General features: G+C 43.2%; 1 protein-coding gene across 2 annotated transcripts in view; it reads right to left on the bottom strand.

The window, feature by feature from the left end:
- CACNA2D1 (calcium voltage-gated channel auxiliary subunit alpha2delta 1) overlaps window positions 1–21,205 on the bottom strand; it is a 1,701,483-nt gene that overhangs the window by 922,455 nt on the left and 757,823 nt on the right. For both annotated transcript variants that reach the window (XM_086919803.1, XM_086919796.1), the window contains exon 4: window positions 20,117–20,176. In XM_086919803.1, coding sequence (XP_086775929.1) covers window positions 20,117–20,176 — 60 coding nt within the window. The remainder of the gene's footprint in view (window positions 1–20,116; window positions 20,177–21,205) is intronic.

Here is a 21,205-nt window from a genome sequence, read left to right as displayed (position 1 = left end):
TAATTCTTACCCTTTATTGCTGGACAAAGAAGATTCCCAAGTTCCTTAGGCCACCAATTGGGTTACTAGAAGGAAACACTGGATCCAAAAAGCAAGACCTCAGTCTTCCCTGAGTTCAAATTCAGGCAGTTCTCCAGCATCAACTTGCTTATCTCTTGCATAGAATTGTGAATTCTAGTTGCTTTGTTGTTAATGTTACTGGTAACTGAGACAATAGTTTGAGTGTCATCAGTGAACAACACCATGGCAAAACCCAAGGATATGATTAGTTGTGCAATAGGAGTGACATACAATTTCAAAAGTGAAGGGCTATGAGAAGAGCCCTGTGGTACACCACATGATAGTCGAAAAGAGGGAGATACAAGGTTGCCTATTTCTATCTGTCAAAATGAACTAAGAAAGAAAAGATCTAAGCAACCAATTCCCAGGTTTTGAAAATGGGTTATCAGCAAGCAGTGGTTGACAGTTTGAATGCTGCAAAGAGGTCTAAAAGAATCAGAGCTGCATTGCTTCTATGGTCTACAGCACATCTGATCTATACAATAGCAATAATTAGGTTCAGTTCTATGCTGTGCTCGCTCCTGAAACTGTACTAAGGTGAGTCGAGAAGATGATTCCCATTATTAAAAAAGGTACGTTCTTGATTTATAGGACTGTCAATAACTTTTACTGGCGGAGGAAGATGTGAGATGGGCCGATAACTGCTGGGGTCCAGAGGATCCAGATTGGGATTTTTCAGGAGAGTTGAGACAGAGGCTTTTTTTCCATTGCTTTGGAAAGACTCCAGTCTTGAGAATCAAATTAAAAACCTCTGTAAGTTACTGTGCTATAATTTCTGGTGCCAAGGAAATATTTCTAGAAGGGCAAAGGTCGGCAGTTGAGTCAGATTTGGCTGAGCGGAGAACTTTGAAAACCTGCTCCTAAGTAGTAGGAGAAAAGGAATTTAGAAAGGCTGAGTTGTTACAAGGTGAGTTCACAGGCGATGGCTGATTACTCCGAGTATGCTTCCCGTAGTAAAAGAGTGTTAACAGGTCACCCTCCATTGTTTAGATTTAAGGAGAAGACATCATATCTGTTGCAAACTTTGTTTTGGAAAAAAAGGAGTCTAAGGAGTTACAGAACATTTGATAGATGGATAAATTATTTTTCTCTGGAAGTTTGGTTAATTTTTGGATCATGGCAAATATTTATTTTGGGCAAATACCTGCTAAGGTGCTAAGGTGCTCCCTACTGAGCCAATCCAGGCATGGTAATCCTTAATTACAGACTCTAAATCAGTTGGTGTCTGGGGCATATTTTTTGTTAGAGAGGTCCAAAATGTTGTGGCATCAATAGTATGCCATAAACATTGCACATATTTCTCCGCTATTCACCTTATAGCATACCTTCGGAGGAGATCAGGCCAAGAGAGCTGTAGTGACTCGATCGAACTGAGAAATGGATTGTCTGTAAAGATACCATCAAAGAAGTGCCCTGTCATATGGGAGGTGCCTTTGATGAATTGCTCAAGGCCAAGCTGGTCATTAAGTCCATCAGGTCACTGAGAAATACTGAACCTTAAAATTAAACCAAAACCAAAATAAGACAAAAATTAAATCCATAATAGATGAGCAACCCATCACTGTAAAAGTGGGAGGAAAACTAGCCAACCCATCATCTATATTCTTTTCCAAAATAAAAGCTAGGTTGTATTCATTAAGAAGAGTGTTCAGAAACGCACCCTTACTAGACTGTTCCAGATGTAGGGACAGGAAAGTCTGAGAAACAGGGGAGTTAGAACATGAAACCCCCACAGAGATGGATGTTAAAATCACTTCAGAGCAATAGGTGCATGCCAGCAGAGTATTTAATATGGAACATTTTTGCTCCTATGATTTGCATCAATAGCAATTTAGAAACGTTAGAAAACACAATTAAGAATACATGAATATAGGACAAAGCTGTATATAGCTCCTCTAGTTTTGCATTAAGGTTAGGTAAGATAAAAGTAAACAGACCACATTCTGCTCTACAAAAAGAAGCACTGGTTGTCAAAAAAAGGATTAATATCCATCAAGGTGAAATAAATTGGTCACCTCACAGGTTTCCTGACAACAGATCAAAATATAATGCTTAATGTAGTCAATCAAAACAGGGTCTGGTCTCTGGATCAGTGACTAAATATCAAGGGACAGAACATTGACTGTCCAGAATATCGATGCCAAAATATTGAGGGACAGAATATAGATTCCGTGTCTACAAATAGGTAAGTAATAAAATATCGAGTACAAAATAATGTTTAAAGAATAGTTAACTAAAATATCGAATTTTTCAAATGTATTAAAAATAATATAAAAGTAATTAAATAAAAGCACAATGAAATAAAAACATAGTTAAAATAATGTAAGAAAGCTTAAAATGTAAAAATAATAAATGTAATATTAAAAAAAATGTTTCTACATATATGTATTTACTTAATTATATTATGAAATAATTATTAGTCTTAATTATAAAATATTTAAAACATTAATAAAATCTATTTACATATATATCAATACACATATTATATAAATATAAATATCAATAATATATAATCATTTAAATAATTAAAGTACATTTATTTATGTTAATAATTTACACTACATTAAATATAACAACATAAAAAACGTTGCATAGCTAAGGGAATAAAATTAGTATTCACACTCCAACAACTGCAAAAGTAGGGAATTTGTTGGATAACGGATGGGTACAAATTACTATTCCTACTCCAGCGAGTGGAACAGTAGGGAAAGTGTTGGATAGCGGGTGGGTACAAATTCATATTCCGACTCCAGCAAGTGGAACAGTAGGGAAAGTGTTGGATAGCAGGTGGGGAAAAATTACTATTCCCACTCCAGTGAGTGGAAGATTAGGGAAAGTATTGGATAGCGGGTGGGTAAAAATTACTATTCCGACTCCAGTGAGTGGAACAGAAGGGAAAGTGTTGAATAGCGGGAGTGTAAAAATTACTATTCCCTCTCCAGTGAGTGGAACAGTAGGAAAAGTGTTGGAGAGCGAATGGGTACAAAATAATATTCCAACTCTAGCAAGTGGAACAGTAGGGAAAGTGTTGGATAGCAGGTGGGTAAAAATTACTATTCGCACTCCAGTGAGTGGAACATTAGAGAAAGTATTGGAAAGCGGGTAGGTAAAAATTACTATTCTGACTCCAGTGAGTGGAACAGTAGGGAAAGTGTTGAATAGCGGGAGTGTAAAAATGACTATTCCCTCTCCAGTGAGTGGAACAGTAGGGAAAGTGTTGGTCAGCATAAGGGAATAACTTAGTATACCCACTCGTGCAATATAATTAAAATGAATTAATTAATAAAAAATTATTTACCTACCACTATTTTCCACTAAAAATGTAATCTCCAACATTGTATAATATCAATCAATTAATATAGTTTATTAATAATTCATTAATTAGCTAATGACAAATAAAAATAATAATCATGTCTAAATTAATTCACACAATTAACACTATGAAATAACTTTTAATAAATATTATATAAAAAAAGAAAAATTGTTTTAAAGTAAATTACTTTGCAGCCTACTCACCCTATCAATGCTCAACCTGCTGCCCAAAAATTTACACAATTAGCATATTAACAAATTAATAATTAATAATTAATATCTAATTAATTACTAATGCATCATTTTTTAACACCATTAATATAATCAAAATTAATAATTAAATGTCAAGTAATACGTAATACAAAATTAATTAATTAACTTAGTCAACAATATAATGATTGCATTTGAAATTATTAAATTATCAAATAATAAATTATTTAATTAATTAATTTCAATTAAATTACTTCCCACCCTAATCCCCTATACATCCACAACCCGCTAGAGAATTAAATTACACAAAAATATACGTAACATAAAATGAATAACTTAAAAAAATTCAAACATACATTACAAAAATAATATATAATTTTAACACATACACTAGCATACATAACACTAATTGTTATTCGATATAATGGAAAACGATATTAATTACCTCAAATTCGATATTCTACACAACTATATTTTGGGAATTCCATATTCTGTCCTCTCTATATTTTTGATTCGATATTCTGGACAGTCGATATTTAAAATTCGATATTTTGGGTGTTTACCCTGGTCTCTATGTGTTAAGACCAGCGATGTTCCAACTTATATCAGTCGTAGAGGGAAAGGCTACACATAGAGCCTTTGCTGCAAACACCTTGGCTAATGGTATCCTCTTCCCATGCCCATATATAGGTCATTGCAATCAGCCAGGATGAACAGCGTTCAAACTTATTAAGAATGATCCATGAGTATTACAGAGCTGACTGCATAAAAGCCCCCAGACTCAATAACACATGAAGTTGAATGAAATGTTACAGATGGAGTTGGCCTGTAGAAAAAACCCAAGGACAAGACCTGTATTTATTTTATTTATTTATTTTGAGAGTTTTATAGAGCGCGAACAAGATCCTTGCAGATATCAGAGCGCTTTACAGTAAATAAAGTTCTTTATACACAATTAAAAGCAAGTCAGAGCACGTATACATCACATCATGTAAAAGCAGAGTAGTAACGGTACAACATAAAAGCTATTCCATAGTGTCAAATAAAGGGAAGAAATAAAGACTAGGTTGCCTAGATGGTCCCTTGTCATAATAAGGGTAAGAAGAGAGGATACATTTGGTCTCGAAATTTCTTTAGACCATACTCAGGTGTTGATTCCTTAATCTTTTCTGTAGGAGGCCAGTTTATATTAGGGCTAAGGAAATTTGTACTTCTGATGAAGCTGCATAAATCTGCATCCACAACACAGATTACTCGTCAGTGGTATAAAGATATTATTGGTTTTAACTGTGTAAATTCCTGTCCCTATTTAGTGAGATGTTCGCCACCTCTTTAATAAACCTCTGAGTTTATTCCAGCCTCTTGTTTATGCTCTCAATTTCAGAGTCGATTAGGCCAATTGCATTAGTTAAACAGGACTTGATAGATGCACTTACTTGTCGGTCCTTGTAGATGACTACTGTTGCCAATTTCCTCTTGTTCATTCTGCTCTCAGAGCTTTTGCAGATAAAATAACTTTAAAAATGCCAGAAGGGTGGACAAGCCCATCCTTCGCAGGTCTTGGATGGGCCAGTCTTGGCCTGGTCTTTGCCCAGGCTCTTCCTGCATAGCGGGATTCATGGTGTCCTGTAAACCTCTTTTGCTCTGCCTCTGTTCCTGTGGGTAGTGGGAGCTTTTGTGCCCCTCCAGAAAATGTCTCCACGGCAGCTCGTGCCCCTCCCAGTGGGCAGTATGGAGGTCTATAAACCCCCTTTGCCCCTCCTATCATCTGTCGGTAGGGCATGGGGGGGCTTGCGGGAGCTGTAGTCCCCTTCCACCCTAGCTCGTGTTTCAGACAGAAGGCAGTATGGTTTCCTTTAAGCCCCCATTGCCCCTTCTCTCTTCTGCTGGTAGAGTGTGCGGGAGGGAGTTGGGCGTGGGTTGTGGAAGCTGTAGTCTCTCTACAGAAAACAGTATAGAAAATGAATTGCGCATTGGGGTGGGATGATGTGCAAGATCCTGGGCAGCCACACCTACTTTAATAAAAGTGACCACTACATCGCCCACTACTGTATACTAAGCAATATTCCCAATCTAACTAATATCCTGCATCGTATTAATCTATTGTGCTGGGTGGTATCCACTATACAGATGACCATCTAACCGGTACGAAGTTGATGACAATTTTCACTCACCCTTTCACAAAGGTGGGAACATTTCCCAAGACAACAACATAAAGTGTGCCTACGGGAGGGAGATTGATGACCAAATCTGATGGGGGATTACCCAGATACATAGATCTATCATAACTACCGGGCCCCATGTTGAAAGAGGCAGTGGATACAACAGAGTCAGTGGGCACTGGGCAATCTACCAGATTGGGATCCTCCCAGGGGACAATCAGAGGAAAACCCCATACACATCATGTTATTTGCATCCTTCCTAAACCCCACCCTTCCTAGCCAATTCTTCTCTACCTAAAATGACCAAGGAGGAACCATGGCTGTCCCCCACTCCCCAAGGTTCACAGTGACCTCTCTGTTGTTTAAATTACTACTTTGATAGTCCTACAAGGAGGTTTGCTTTCTCACTAATAACACCAGTGAATTCAGTTCAGTGCACTAGCACTGAATGTGAAAGACAGGTTATTGTAGCCTTGCAGAAGCCTATCCAGTACACCTCTGAAACAGGGTTACTGCATTTGGGCTACTTGTAATCCCTATATAGAGATCATGGGCACTATGGTAACAGAAACAAGCCTATTTCTTTATTCACACACCACACTAAGATGAATAGGCACTTTAAATAAAAAGCATTTCTTGTGACAGGAAAAGCCTGCTTCTCAGTACATCTTATCAACTGATGCATAATATCATAAAAACAACAAGAAAACATTTTGTGAGCAATGAGAATAAAATGGACATTTCTTAAAATGTCATCAAGTACCTAACACCCTAACTCCTACTTTCATGTGCTTCACTGAGAGAGCATGGATAGGAGAGTAACTTGAAGTCTAAATTGTCTTAAGGAGAAGTGATACACTGCATACCTTGTTGACAGCAGAAGCAGTCTGTAAGAAATTGGGTTACTGATTTAGGAGGGTGAAACCCTACTCAAGCAGTAATCACAATCCTTGTCAGGGTGAAGTAACAAGCAAACTCCAAATTAACCTGTGCTGAACCCTCTGGTAGCTTGGCACACATCAGTAAGGCTTAACTTAAAGGCAATATGTAGGAAGTGTTAGATATGTGTAAGATATTTGAGGCAACGTTTCAAACAGTAACAAAATGAAAGGACAACACAAAAACGATCCCAAACAAGATTAGAAAAAGAGAGTCCTTTTTAATAAATAAAACAAGACTAAACAACACATATCGAATCAGTATAATCAGAGATTTGCAGGTTAAAACATTTCAGTGAAAATAGCTCCAAAAGGCACAAAGCACCAACTGTGGGCATCTGGACGCGCTGGACTGGGATAAAGCCAGTCCGACCCCTATGAAGCATGGGCCAGCTACAGGGCCCTAGTTAGGACAGCTGAACAAGAGTACCCTAAATGCTGGTTGGAGAGGCATTGCGAAGTCTCTCACTGAGGGTGTGCGGTACAGCTGAGGCAATGCATAAGTTCTGAGGTGTTGCAAATTTGCGATGTGAAGTCTTGCATCACCATCAATGATCCAGCTGACGAGGGTGTGATGCAAAGTCCAGCATTTGGTATGCGTCATGCAAATCAAGGTGATGTGCTAGTTATGAGGAGTTGTAAGGCTTTGATGCAAGACCCTGCATCATCATCGAGGCTGCTGTTGACGAGGGATTTTTGACGCAAGGGCCTGCATCAGGAAAACTTCAAAGAAGCAGCAGTTCTGATGTGGCTGGGATGTTGATGCAGAGTCCTTGCCTTCAGAGAATCCTCAGGATTGCACTGTGTAGCAGAGAAGATGCATTGGTTCTGCTGGGTCCATAGAAGGGGTGTCAGAGCACCTTCAGGCCTACTTCCAAGGGTCTATGATTGGGGTGACACCACTTGGCAGGGTAGGTCCCACAGATGGCAGAGTCCAGGTGCTGAATTCATTGTTATTGGAGCCTTCTGTCATCCAAGGATCCAGTCAGGAGGCCAGTTAGCTAGCCATTGGAGTCACTCAGGGGTTCCGGTTTCAACAGATTCAGGTCCAGCCCTTCTCAGTCAGGCAAGAGGGCAGCAGGCTAGCAGTCCAGCAGAGTGGCTGTCTTTTCGGCAGCACAGAAGTACACCTTCCTGGCAAAGTATACACAGGTTCATAAGAGTAGTGCAGAAATGGTAACTGAGGTCTAAGCTTAAACCTAGTTTTGCCTTTGAAGTCGGAGAAGCTTCTGGACGTTTCCATTTGTAGTCCACAGGCATTGTGTCGTCCCTGCCGTGGCTTCAAACTAAGTACAGGGTGCATGCAATACTTTGGGGTCGATTCCGATTCGGGAAAAACTGCTCTGAATAGCCACTCGGAGCATTTTTTCCATACGAATCGTACCCTGCAACGTCCCCCGTACGTACAACGAAGTACGATTTGTACCAGGAGCTGTACTCCGTATGAATCGTACAGAGACCGTACGAATGAAATCCCTGTACGATTCTCCCTCGGAACCCGCTGTACACGACATCCGTTTGGTTCGCGGCTGGTTTTTCCGAACCAGCAAGTACGGTTTGTGTTGGGTACGCACCGTACGACCCTTTTCCTACGAGAGCCGAAAACAGCCGTAAAAGCAGAGTTTGCCTCAAAACAGGTACGGAATGGCCAACCCCGGGTACGGTGCGTACTCCCCATGATACCCCTGCGATCATGGGGTGTACTCACCGTACCCTGTGATCATGGGTTGTACAGACCGTACCCCATGTTCGCAGGGTGTATGGTGCATACACCCTGCGATCGCAGGGGTACGATGCGTACCCCCCGTACCCCAAGATCATGGGGGGTATGGGCCATACGGTGTGTATGTGATTGTGTGCTTTTCCGTACGAATCGCCCTTACCTGACGTGGGCTGTACGAATCGTGTCCTCATACCCCATTCTGGATCTTACTCGTCGAGTCGTACGGTATGTGTACGAGTCGTGCGGTTCACGGTTTCAGCCTTGCAATACGTACGGATCGCGACGATTCGGACGGATTCTCAAAATACGTATCGTACTACGCGACTCGGACGGACGGGTACGGTTTATACGGAGAGGGCTCCGGATACGAATCGTACGGTTGTTTTTTTACCAGGATCGGAATCGACCCTCGAGTGTGAAGGCAGAACACAATGTATTAAAGTGTAAATTGGGCTGTACCCAGCCCTTCTCTCTCGTTCTGCCAGTGATTGCCCATTCAGGCACACCTAAGCTTTTTTTGTGTGTTTGCTGTCTCGGAGGAATACACAAAGCCCAACTGCCAGTTATATCCAACTTGACCCAGGTACTGGCTACACGCAATAGATGGCTGAGGCAAGAAAATGTCAACTTTCTAAAAGTGACATTTTCAAAATTGTATTGTAAAATCCGACTGCATCATAAGTGAGAATTTAGATTACAAATCAAAAGACACCAAACATGAAATTTAGAAATGACAGCTTATTAAATGCAATAAGATACCTCCAATGTTATCCTATGGAAGAGGTATCCCTTGCAGTAGAGACAAATGAGTGAAAGAGTTTTTCACTCCCAGGACATGTAAAGAGTAAACGTATACGTCCAACTTTTTTAAATACACTTCACAATGCCCTCTGAACTGTCCAGGGCCTACCCTAGGGGTGACTTATATGTATTAAAAAGGAAAGGTTGGGCCTGGCAAATGGTTTATTTTGCCAGGCCAAAATGGCAGTTGTTTAAAACCACACACAAAGGCTGAAATGGCACACCTAAGACATAGTTAAATGGCTACTCAAGTAGGTGGGAAATAAGTGCTAAAGTCCACTAGTAGCATTTGGTTTACAGGGTCTGGGTGCATGTATTACTACTTTACTAGAGACGTATAGGTAAATTAACTATGCCAATTGGGGATAAGTCAATGTAATGTTTGGGGAGTGAGCACATACAGTTTAGCACTGGTCAGCAGTGGTAAGTCAGCAAAAAGAAGATCAGCAAAAATGAAGGCGTAAGGAAAAATGTTTGTGGGAAGACCACCCTTAGATAGACAGATCTAACACTGTCATTAACAGTGGAGGAGTGAAAGGCAGTGTTCCCTACATTGGACACACATGTAGCAGCCTTCCTCCTGGAGTTGGCTTTATCAGCACTGAGTGAGATGTTGCATCTTCTAAGCTCCAGAAGTAGGTGAGGCCATCTCCTGGGAGAATCTCAGGTCATACACTGAGTGAAAGACCTTCTCAATAAAGTGGTAAAATGGCGGTCCTTATATACTTAATCTTATCTGAGATTGGAATTTCTGACATAAGAGGACGTCAATTCAGAATACACTATTTTGACTATATGCATGGACTCGCTCTTATTTGATGTAGACATGGTGATAAGTAGACCCGTGACCTAGACGTATGTCACATGAAGGGTTATATTTATGTCAACAGTTGAACGACCTCACGATTTATCAGTTCTTTGAAAGATAAGATCAGATGGCATCTGTGTCAAATGGCAGACATAATAATGATTGTGCATAAAGGAAGAAAGATGTTGACCTCAATGATCTATGTTGGTGACCTCCTTGATCTACAATGGCGACTTCCGTGAAATAAAAAAGGTGTGGGGGCCTACCTTAAATAAAGTCAGATGAGTCAGACCATCACTCCTAGCTGTTGTTAGAGTGGAGTTATTATTTTAATCATCCCTGAGCAGAGCCATCAGATCTAATAACACTGTTTTATTGACCTCTATTAAATGTAATCCCATCCAGAGCAATCCGGTCCCCAGTCCTAGCCTTAACAGTTGGCTTAAAGGCCCAGCAGAGACACACTTTACAGGTGTAATGTATTTTTCTCCCTTTTAAGGGCAGGTGGTTCAATTTCGATGCCTTATTCCCTAATTTACCCTGAAACATCATTGATATTACTGGTAGGCTCTTGATGGTTTGAATCAACACACTTTTGTCCGTATCAGTCTGACTGCAAACTGAGGAACTGCACCTTGAGGTCTTATGTTAAAAGAAGGACAGTTGGAGCTAACTACAATTGTAGGATTACCAGGAATACTGCAAAAGTGAAAGCCCAATTTTAACTCCACTGATGTAATTTCCTTATTCAATACACCAACAGCTGAGGAAAAAGAAAAGTTGCGATTGTGGTCTTACCACGAGTCGCTAGGGGGAGCTTTGTAGTTGCATTTTAGGAGGCAGACTTACATTTACCCATTATGGTAGTCAGGTTCTGAGTGAGCACACGAAAGAGGGATGGACGGAACTGGTCTCACTCGGGTGCGAACGGATGCAGGTGGGTCTATCTAGGTGCGGTGTCTGACCAGGTTCGTCCTGCGCTGCGGTTCACCTGAGTGTTTTTAAAGCACCAAGCCCACCTCCAATTAGGTATCAGGATTCTGGACTATTGAGTCAAGCTCACAGCAACAGGAACCCAGGTAAAATGTGTCCTGCACTGTGGTACAGCTGAGTACCTTTTAAACGCAATACCCCACCTCGAATTAGGGCAGCAGGATTCCGGGCTATTGAATCCAGTCCAAAGAAACAACAGGAATTGTGTTGAAGTGCATCCGACAAACCTAAGTGTTTTTAAGTATCAAGCCCCACTTCCAAATAGAGCTGCATGATTCTGGGCTATTGAGACCAGTGCACTGCAACTTCAATAATTCAGGTTCAGTATTTCCCCTGGCTGCTTTCTATTTTGAACCCTCTCTTCTTTGAGATCACTCTTTCTCACCCTTGCACACCTTCTACCTTCTGCTCCATCTTCTTCACACCCTAGCACACAATGATCCCATCATCTCCCCTCCTGCATCCAATCTGCCTAGCCTACTTCTGTTTCCCCACACAAACTTTACAGTTGGCTTCCAGTCTGTCATCAGGTGCTACTCTCAGCTCTCACTATAAGTGACAGTAAACACAAATGGTGGTGAGGGGGTGTCTGGGTGGGTGTCGGAATGGATTCATTTCTGTGACACATAGTAAGAAACAATACAGGAGGAAAAAAAAAATGTCTTGTGACCACAATAAAATAGCATCCCACCCGGACTCCAAGCTTGAATGTCCAGCAGATGCACTTTTAGGAGAACGATCGCTGCCATGCAGGTAGAGGCCTTTAAATATAATGGGCCACCATTATAAAGGTTGATGTGAGGCCTTATGGTGACCCAGCAGCATATTTGACCACCTTTAAAAGGATTAATGTGGGGGACATGGGTTGGTAAGACATCATGGCGGACGACATCTGAATGAGCTCCATCCTACCAAGCCCTAAATCCGGCATCATCCACAACAATTATCCCTCGAGCAGGCCAGATGACACTTACCCAAGTGGGGGGACACCCAACCGACGATTGGTGCCAAAGGGGCACGAAAGACCGGGCCCGAGCGGAAGACACCCCAGCCCTGCCTCCATGGCCCACAGCGCTCCGCTATCTGCCCCACCTGCACCGAAGCCGGGTTTGGAGCGGGTGAACGGTATCAGCCTGCACAACCCGGCGAGAACTCACTCTCGCAGGAGGTCACTCCAGACACCCAGGGGTGTTATGAGGAAGACAGAGCACTGATATAGTACGTCCGGACCCGGTAGCTCTCCGCACTAAGGTCTGGGCGGTGACAGGGAGAGGCTGCATGCACACTGCAGTGCTCACACAGTGAACCGAATGCAAGACATGCCGGCTCCTCACCAGTAGAGACAACTCAGTGGTGGGCCCGAAGGACCCCCGCGATGACGCAGGAATACTACTGCCGGCTTCTACACTCAAGAGGCATGTGTGGCTCAAGGGTCCAATAAAAAGATGTACACCCCGGGACCTTGGCTTGCAGCCTCGCACCTCCAGCTACAACATGCAACAGGCCCAGGTGAAGTAGGCCCACAGTGTGGGACCAGTCATTGAGGCACGGAGGGTGGGAGAGGGCCCTGTGACCTTTCCCCCGCAGCACAACAGCAGCCCAGTGCCAGGGCCCCAAACAGTGTATTCTGTAACCTGGACGCTCAGCGTGGGAGCAGATCAGGTGGCACCCTGCCCCCCTTCTAAACAGACAAGACGGGGGCAGTCTATGCGGAAGCTCAGAGAAGCCAAGATGAGGGCAGAGGTCTCGGGGCTGGAGGCCCAGTAGATGTAATCTCCTCAGGGGGTCTGCTTTGGGGTTTGTTCCCAGGTTGCAGAAGTGGTAAGCTAGGCTCAGTGCAGCTTCCGGCCTGGGACTGACTGTTGCCATGAGGCCCAGCCAATAGTGACCTGCCCTGATATCCTCTGAAGAAGTGACTGGAGAGGCCAGCAGAGCTGTAAGGCAGCTGCTCCTGCTGGGAGGTGAAGTGACTGGAGAGGCCATCAGAGCTGTGAGGCAGCTGCTCCTGCTGGGAGGTGGAGGGTGAGTTAGCGCTGGGCCTGCTTGTCCTTTCTTGTGATAGATAAACCGTCATGCCCTACCACGAAACAAAGTGTACTGGACCAGTACACCACCGCATTCATAGGGGCAAGTGGCGCAGATGGCGGGCCTTATCACAGAAAATGCTGCCCTGCTCACCCCAATAACACAGTCCTGTGACATGTTGGACACCAAGATCAGTGCAGTCTGCTCGGAAGTCTCATTTCTCTGATAGGAACTCAGGAAGGCCGTTGAAAACATTACTGAGGCTGAAATCAGAGTATCATCAATCAAGGATACGGTTGCATCCCTACAACAAAAAGTAAATAAGCTCACAGTGGTGACACAAGAATTAGGCTCATGGGTGGAAAATGTGAAGGGCCGGGCAAGGTGGAATAACCTACTCCTTATTGGATTTCCAGAGGGATGCGAAGGTGCCTCAGTAGAGGGCTTTTTAAAGCAATGGTTGATGTCTTTCTACCCAGAGAGCTCTCTCTCCTCCTGCATCGTGGTGGAGCAACCCCATTGAGCTCTCTAAAGGAGGCCTCCCCCCGGGGGAATGGCCGACCTGTCATCGCCAAACTGTTGATCTATAAGGATCTAAACACTATCCTTCAATTTGCATGGGGCCACAGGGATAAACTAGTATTTGACTCTCATATCATCGTGATCTTTCCCGACTATACCCGGCTCATTCAGCAACAGAGTCAGTCATTCGTTGCAGCCAAGCGCAGACTCTGAGAACTAGTCATTCAATACATGCTGCTATATCTGGCACGGATGAGAATAATCTATAAGTCAAAATCTCTATTCTTTGATACTCCAGAGGCTATCTTCACTTGGACTGATGAAACTGTTCACCTCAGTTTGCATACTCTGCCTCAATTGGAATCGGACTCCTCACAGGACAACAGAAGAAACCGCCCAAAGAAATCCACCTCCAAATGATGGCACAAGTACAGGTCAAACTGGTGTTCCCAGACACAAGGCGAAGACTCCTAACTATAACAGGGAAACCACCGGGTGCCCAGTCACAGGATTCCGGTCTGTACACTTATATACTTAGTTCGCACAGTCCGCCACTGGGCAAGCACCAGGCTTCGTGGATCATGACAGGTGTTAACTGCTTGCCCCAAGAATCTATAGTTGAGCATATTGGGAGCTTAGGGAACCATTGGTGGGAGGCTCTTGAGATCACCTGTTGGGGCCCTGGTAGTACCCCGGCCGTGACAGATACTTCATGTTGGCTGAGGTATTCTGATGTGGAGAGGTGGGTGTGGACGTTATCCTTAGTTCTGCAGAGTTCAGTACAGTTTAGGCACAGGCACAGCAGCACCGTAGACCTTACAAACTCACTCCACACTTGGAAACCTCCCTGTACATGGAAGGCTACAAATAACACCAATGATACTCTCGGTGGGCTTAATATTATGACATGGAATGTCCGTAGGGTCCTGGATAACATTTAATGGGGGCAGTCCTAAAGCAAACTAAAAGACTAGAAATTGACATACTCCTCATGCAAGACACCCACATGATGGGTTCTAAAGCAGCATGTCTAGCTCATTATGATTTGACCTGGTCTTTCATTCAGGGTATGTAATTCAAGGGGTATGGCAATCCTAATACACCATAGGTTCCCATATAGATCCTCCAAAGTATGGTCTGACCTGGACGGGAGGTATACCATTGTCGCAGAGACACTGTATGGGGAACCATTGAAACTGGGAAGGTTCCATGCCCCACCTCCCCTGGGGAAAACTTTTGTAGACTGAGTCGTACATAAATGGGGGGAGATCCCAGATGGCTTACCCGTAATAGGGAGTGACTGGAATGACATTGTGGCACCCATTGATCAGTGGCGCAAGGCAGGCCTGGGACACCGCGTGGGAGTATCTAAACAACACTGCTTGGTCTCCGCTCTGGGGTCGTCAAAGCATGGCGTGCTTATCATCCAGCAGAGTCAGGCTTCACCTTCCTCTCTGTGGTGCACAGGATATATCCATAGAGTCACAGCATTCTCCATACTGCTCAGGGGTCTTTGGACCATTCCCCAGTAACACTAAGGCTACACATAGAACCCCGAAAATCTCCCTTTTGATAACAAATGTCGCCCTGGCACTTGCGAGACCCAGCCCCTCAAACCATCCTTCGGCAAGCGATAACAGACTACCTGGAGTGCAATGTTGATACCGCTCCTTTCTGTACGAAATGATGGGAAACCCTTAAACCCACGATATGAGGAAGGGACATCAGCTTTCGTGCGGGAGAGAAATGCTGCCACCTCATGCAGGTGGTGGATCTTGACACCCGCCAGCATGCTCTCGAAGCGGAAGTGATGGAGGATAAGGGAGCCAAAGGCAAGCGCTGTCTCCTCCTCTCACAACAGCAACTACACGAGTTGCTTACAAGCAAAGCTCAACACGAGTGGCAAGCAACCCAATCCGAAATTTATCAATGAGAAGACAACTCGAGCAAGATGCTACACCCGCTTAATCAAGTGGCGCAATCACTCACGCATCTTATCACTCTGCCCTGTATACAAAACAAGAAGTTATATCCCAAGAACAAATTGGTGAATTCCTGAGAGATATACCCCCAAAATCACTGACTGATCATATCTGGTAGCAACTCGAAGAGCCGATCACTGTAGAAGAACCCAGAAATGCCCTGTCGGGTTTATGCCCCGGCTGGGCACCGGGCCGCAATGGATTCCCGAGTCAATTTATACATTTTCATATGGCCCTATTAGGCCTGCACCTCCTTACGGTGCTCCATGAAGCCCCAGAACAACAAATCCTCCCCCCAGACTGATGACATGCGGACATTTTTGTGTTCCTCAAGCCGGAGCATCTTCCTGAGGAACCCTCCTCATACCGCCCTATTTCCCTTCTGAATTTTGAATTTATGCCTTTGCTGATGTTTTGAAATATCGCTACATTCTGTAATATATTCTAATTTGATGCATGTAATGGGCCACCCTGACCGTGATGTACCACCAAACATATCAATAAAATGTGTTATTAAAAAAAGGCTTAATAAGTCCAGAAATGTGTTTTTAGAAAACAAGATATATTACCTGTGCAAAGTCCATATGGTTTATCAACACAAATGACTGTTTCAACTGGATAATAATGGGGAACATCTATTTCACCCTCATGACGCTGCTTATATAGTAAGCGATAGAACAAATATGATTTGTTTTTTTAGCCCAAAAATGAAATAATCAAATTTTTGTTTAATCTGCATAATACCAAATAAGGTAGGTACTTTAATTATTTTCTTTCCAATCTTCAAATGTTAACTTTGTGACGAGATATCAGGCAAAATAGGTGTAGTCTATTTCTTCTCACAGAAATAGCTAAATGAATTGAGATATTTCTTTCAAAAATGGTTATTCAAAAATATTTGTTTTCGTTTGTTAAAATCCAAGGACTCTGTGGGCTTCCAGGTAGACATCAGATGGCAAGCAAACTTCCACTGCTTCTTCTTCTTTTTGTATCCTCCAAATATAGTAGTTTTCTTAGTTCCAGAGGTGGACCTACCAGATATAGCAGTAACTCAGCCGTGATCGGCACAAAGCCTTTAGCCTATCTTCACTAGGTTCCTGCACTGTGCCTCTCCTAACATTTCATCAAGCTTCTAACTTATGGTATAATTAAGGATTCTTATAAAGCCCTTATCTAGATGTGTATTAAGATGACAAAAGCTGTTGCTGGCGATCTTGCAGCACTCTCATGCAAAGAAACCACAGAGAAAAGCCCAAAAAGGCGCAGTGGCAAAAGAATCTCAGTCCAAAGTAATCTTCCCTATTAAAATTAGGTTCTTATCTCTCTCACCAGGAGAAAACGCATTCTGTCGTTGTTTCCCTGCCGCTACCCTGGGAGAGGGTGCTAGCCTAATTGGGAACAGACTAGCATCAAACATAATCCCACACTCTATCTCAGATTTCACATAAACAACAAAACCTGCCATTTCTTTGTGTGGCTATTCGTTATCATTGTTTCTCCTATCCTATCAAATTTCTTCAGACAAGTGTGTATTGAAACTCTGTGCTCTTCCTTTCAGGAACCTTTCAACTCCAGCACAGAAGATGCCCTTAGAGTGTCTTTGTTCTCCAAGAAGAAACTGAGAGGGCCATTGGGAAAAACTAATTACAGTCAAAACAGGAAGAGAGCACCTGCCAGAACCAGTACACGTGGCTACAATGGCACTAGGGGCTGGCAGATTTGATATTGATGTTAGTGTTGAAACTCACTATTGATGACATTTAGTAATCCTCTTTGGGAGAGAACGATGGCACGTTCAGTCACATTAAAGTGGTGGCCATCATGTGGAGTATTTTGCTGTTGACTGTGTGACTTGATGTTGAGAGAGGTTAGGAGATTTCTCTAAGTCTGTGGTATTCATAGTATGGCCTTCGGGCAGCCAGCTGCCCAGCAGGTCTTCCTTGGCGGCATGTGGACCTTGCAGGTAATGTACCCATGGCCCCCCAGAGAGAGAGACAGAGAGAGAGAGAGAGAGAGAGAGAGAGAGAGAGAGAGATAGTAGAGAGAGATAGTAGAGAGAGACAGAGAGAGTAGAGAGTGGAGAGAGAGTGGAGAGAGACAGTGGAGCGAGAGTGGAGACAGAGAGGGTGGAGAGAGTATAGAGGGAGACGGACTGACTGAGAGAGAGAGACAGAGGCTGACTGACAGAGACTGACTGAGAGAGAGAGTGACTGAGAGAGAGAGTGACTGACTGGCAGAGAGAGAGAGACTGACTAGCTGACAGAAAGAGAGAGACTGACTAACTGAGAGAGAAAGACTGACTGACTGAGACTAACTGCCTGGTTGGGAGAGAGACTGACTGAGAGAAATTCTAACTGACTGAGACTGATAGGGAGAGACTGACTGGCTGAGAGAGTGACTGACTAAGAGAGAGACTGACTGGCAGAGAGAGACTTACTAACTGACAGATATAAACAGACTGATGGAGAGAGAGAGACTGAATTAGTGGACAGAGGCTGACTGACTAAGAGACTGAGATACTGACTGACTGAGAGAGAAAGAGAGAGAGAGAGAGAGAGAGAGACTGGCTGACTGACAGAGAGACTGACTGACAGAGAGACTGACTGACAGAGAGAGACTGAAAGATTGGAGAGAGACTGACCGACAGAGAGACTGACTGACTCGGTGAGAGAGACTGTGATGGAATTGGGGTCAAAGTGTGCATGAAGCAATGTAATGCCTCTTAAGATTGCTGTTATATGCTAATAAAAATGTATTATCAAAATGTGCTCTTTGTAGTTGCATCTGCTTTTGAAATACAGCATTGTCACATTGCTAATGTTTTGAAACGGGTTTGATTTTGTATACTTTAGCCCCGCCCCCCAAACTGACCCCACCCCTACTGGTGTGGCCCTCGGTCACAAACTACACAGTAATTTTGTCCCCCAACAGAAAGTTTGTGAGTACCCATGCTCTAAGTGTAGGAAAGATTAAATATTGATTTGATGCTTTAGCGGTAAATTATGTTTCTATGGGAAATGATGTTGTGGCAGAGTGGGGGCCCCATCATAAACTAGCAGGTCCCCAAATATTAGGTTTTTGAAGGTAGAGTCATAGCTTTTATTCTCCTATGGCCCAGCAGCCTGTCAGCCTCTGGAGCATCCGTAGGCCTGCCTTCCTTAGAGTGGAATTTTCAACATGGTCTTACTTCCATCACCATACAATGCATTGTGGCTCTCAGCAGGAAAAATGACGAGCGGCCTTCACAAACGGGGAGACCGCGGACTGTGCAAAGGGGGCATTGACATTTCGTTTGCAGAAATAGATCCAAGAGTGCGGGGGTTGTAAACAAAAGGAACATTTCGACCGAGCATCACGTAATGGTAAACGGTTGACATTACTAGTTTGGCAAACGTGCATCGTCAATGCCAGCATGAGCACTATTGCCAAAAATGACCGCCACCCCTCCCCCGCCGCCGCCACCTTCATCAAGGGCTGCCAGTGACAGTCAAAAGGACTGTTAGCTTAGGCAGCGGTTCCATGCAGAATGAGTGTGGCAGGAAAGCGATGCTCGGTTTGGAATAAGACTTGTCTACTGAACTGTCCTCCAGGGTGCAACAAAAACAAGCAAGCGTTGATAATACAAACTCTGAGAGGTGAAGCAGGAGGAACCATCAAAACATATTGAGAAAGAATGCAGCCGCAAAAGATATGTGAGGCCTAGTATTAGCGGAATTACACGTTGTCTATATTTCTTGCACCACAAGCAGTTGTTCGACACAAATTACAAACTAGAAAATTGTCAAAGCATTGTAATTGTAGCTTGGTGAGCCACCATTGTGCCATGCTTCCACACCACCTAGAAGTATAATGTACAGACCAATTAATAAAATCGTTAAAATGATGAATCTAAAAGGGATAGTTTGTTTTACCTTCGCATCTAGGCCATGGTATATAAGTATATGTGTAATACCTTTTTTATCTGTTTTATCACCCAGTTCATGCACTTTGTTAATGACAGTGTTTATTATCAAAGTAAAAGGTAAGCTACATTGCATACATGGGCGCATTTCAATACAAGCCATTCCACTTTAAAAATTGCAACGGGCAATTTGTGTGTCCTCAGTCAAAGTCTTTACTGAATTTTCTGATTTATTTAAACCAGTGTCAAACAGCATGCTTTTGTAGTATGCCGGTGTCACATTCTACCTTTACTGCACTTCATTAGCAATTACAGGCACAACAGCTTCATTTAAACTATAAATAACATATATAACATTTTCCCTTAAAATTGGCACCTTCTGTTATATCATAATTTTGCAATTACGCCCTGCCTGGTAAAGTGTCTGAGGTATCCACTTATCTGCATGATACTTGTATTGTAACACAGTGGCAAATAGCCTGCAATCATTCACTTCACATGTGATTACGCTTGGACAATTGTCAAAGAAAAAGTGAACTGGAGTATTGATTTTCCAATCAGGAAACATTATGTTTAATAGGCCCTGCAGCTGTCAAGACACACTCTCTTAAACAACTCACTGTACCAACATTACTGCAATGAACAACTGGTAAATTGGACTGTTTTGAAAAAGGCTTACTTGAAACGTGTCCTGCCACTGGTGCATTTCCTGAAATCTCTCGGCTTCTTTAGCAAGGCGCTGAAAGAAGAAATCAGTTACACAATTAGATTTTTTCATGTCCCAAATAATACATTTTCGAAGTTATTCGCTTATAATATTTTACTTATGTAAGAAAGTGGACAAAATAACGTGAACATAGCATACATCCCTACCAATTGAAAATGTTGCTGCAATTAATAAATACTTTTTCTGAAGCCTTATTTAGCATAATGAGGTGTACGTGAAAATAAAATACTTCTGAAAGTTGGGTTACCAGGTCATGGATGTCAGTGTGGTTAGGGCAGCATGGGCTTTCCTTTTAAAATCATTGTCATCCAGTACTGCAGTCCCATTCCTTTAATAGTAACAAAAGAAAACTAGGGTTCAAAGACCGCTACCACATGAACAAGGTACCAGGGAACAGAGTGCGTGCATTTTTGCTTTTCTGGATCTCTTCGCGAGCTTTTCTATAATACACATTGCCTGGGCAGCGGGTGCATAGTTCGTGCCTGTGAAATTCCAAGTGAGTTTTCCTCTTATTTACATGGTAGTTCATGTAATGGACCCCCACTGCACCTGTGTGTGACTTCACTTTGCTGCATGGCCAGCGGGTTAATACAAAGAGGAACAAAGGAGCACAAAACGCAGCCCACGGTACCATCGTACTCGGTGCGGCCTTTCACTGTCTGTGACCCACCAGTACAGTGTGGGCCAACACAAATGATGAATAACCTTTGCTCGTCCATCAAGGCCACATTAGAGATGAAGGGCCCAGGGTTCAAGGGGGGATGTCTTAAATGTTTGGCAGCCACGTGGCAGAGTGGTTAGGGTCCTGGGCCCTCATAAAGCACCCTGAAATCTCAAAAGGAGCCTTTCTTTGGTTACCTGCATCATATAAACAAGGATTGGCATAGCCACTAGGTCCAATGCGAGAGCTATTGACTTTATCAATCTTTAGCTATGTAGTATTGCAGTGTGGCTCCTGTGCAGCATGGCTAAAAATAGAGAGAATCAAGCTTTTTCAATGCAACAGGCCTCCCAGTACTGAAAGTTTGAGCTATTGGCGTT

The sequence above is a fragment of the Lissotriton vulgaris genome, chromosome 1_1 (genome assembly GCF_964263255.1).
Source record: "Lissotriton vulgaris chromosome 1_1, aLisVul1.2, whole genome shotgun sequence".
Classification (NCBI taxonomy): domain Eukaryota; kingdom Metazoa; phylum Chordata; class Amphibia; order Caudata; family Salamandridae; genus Lissotriton; species Lissotriton vulgaris.
This window is presented reverse-complemented; position numbering and strand designations above follow the sequence as displayed.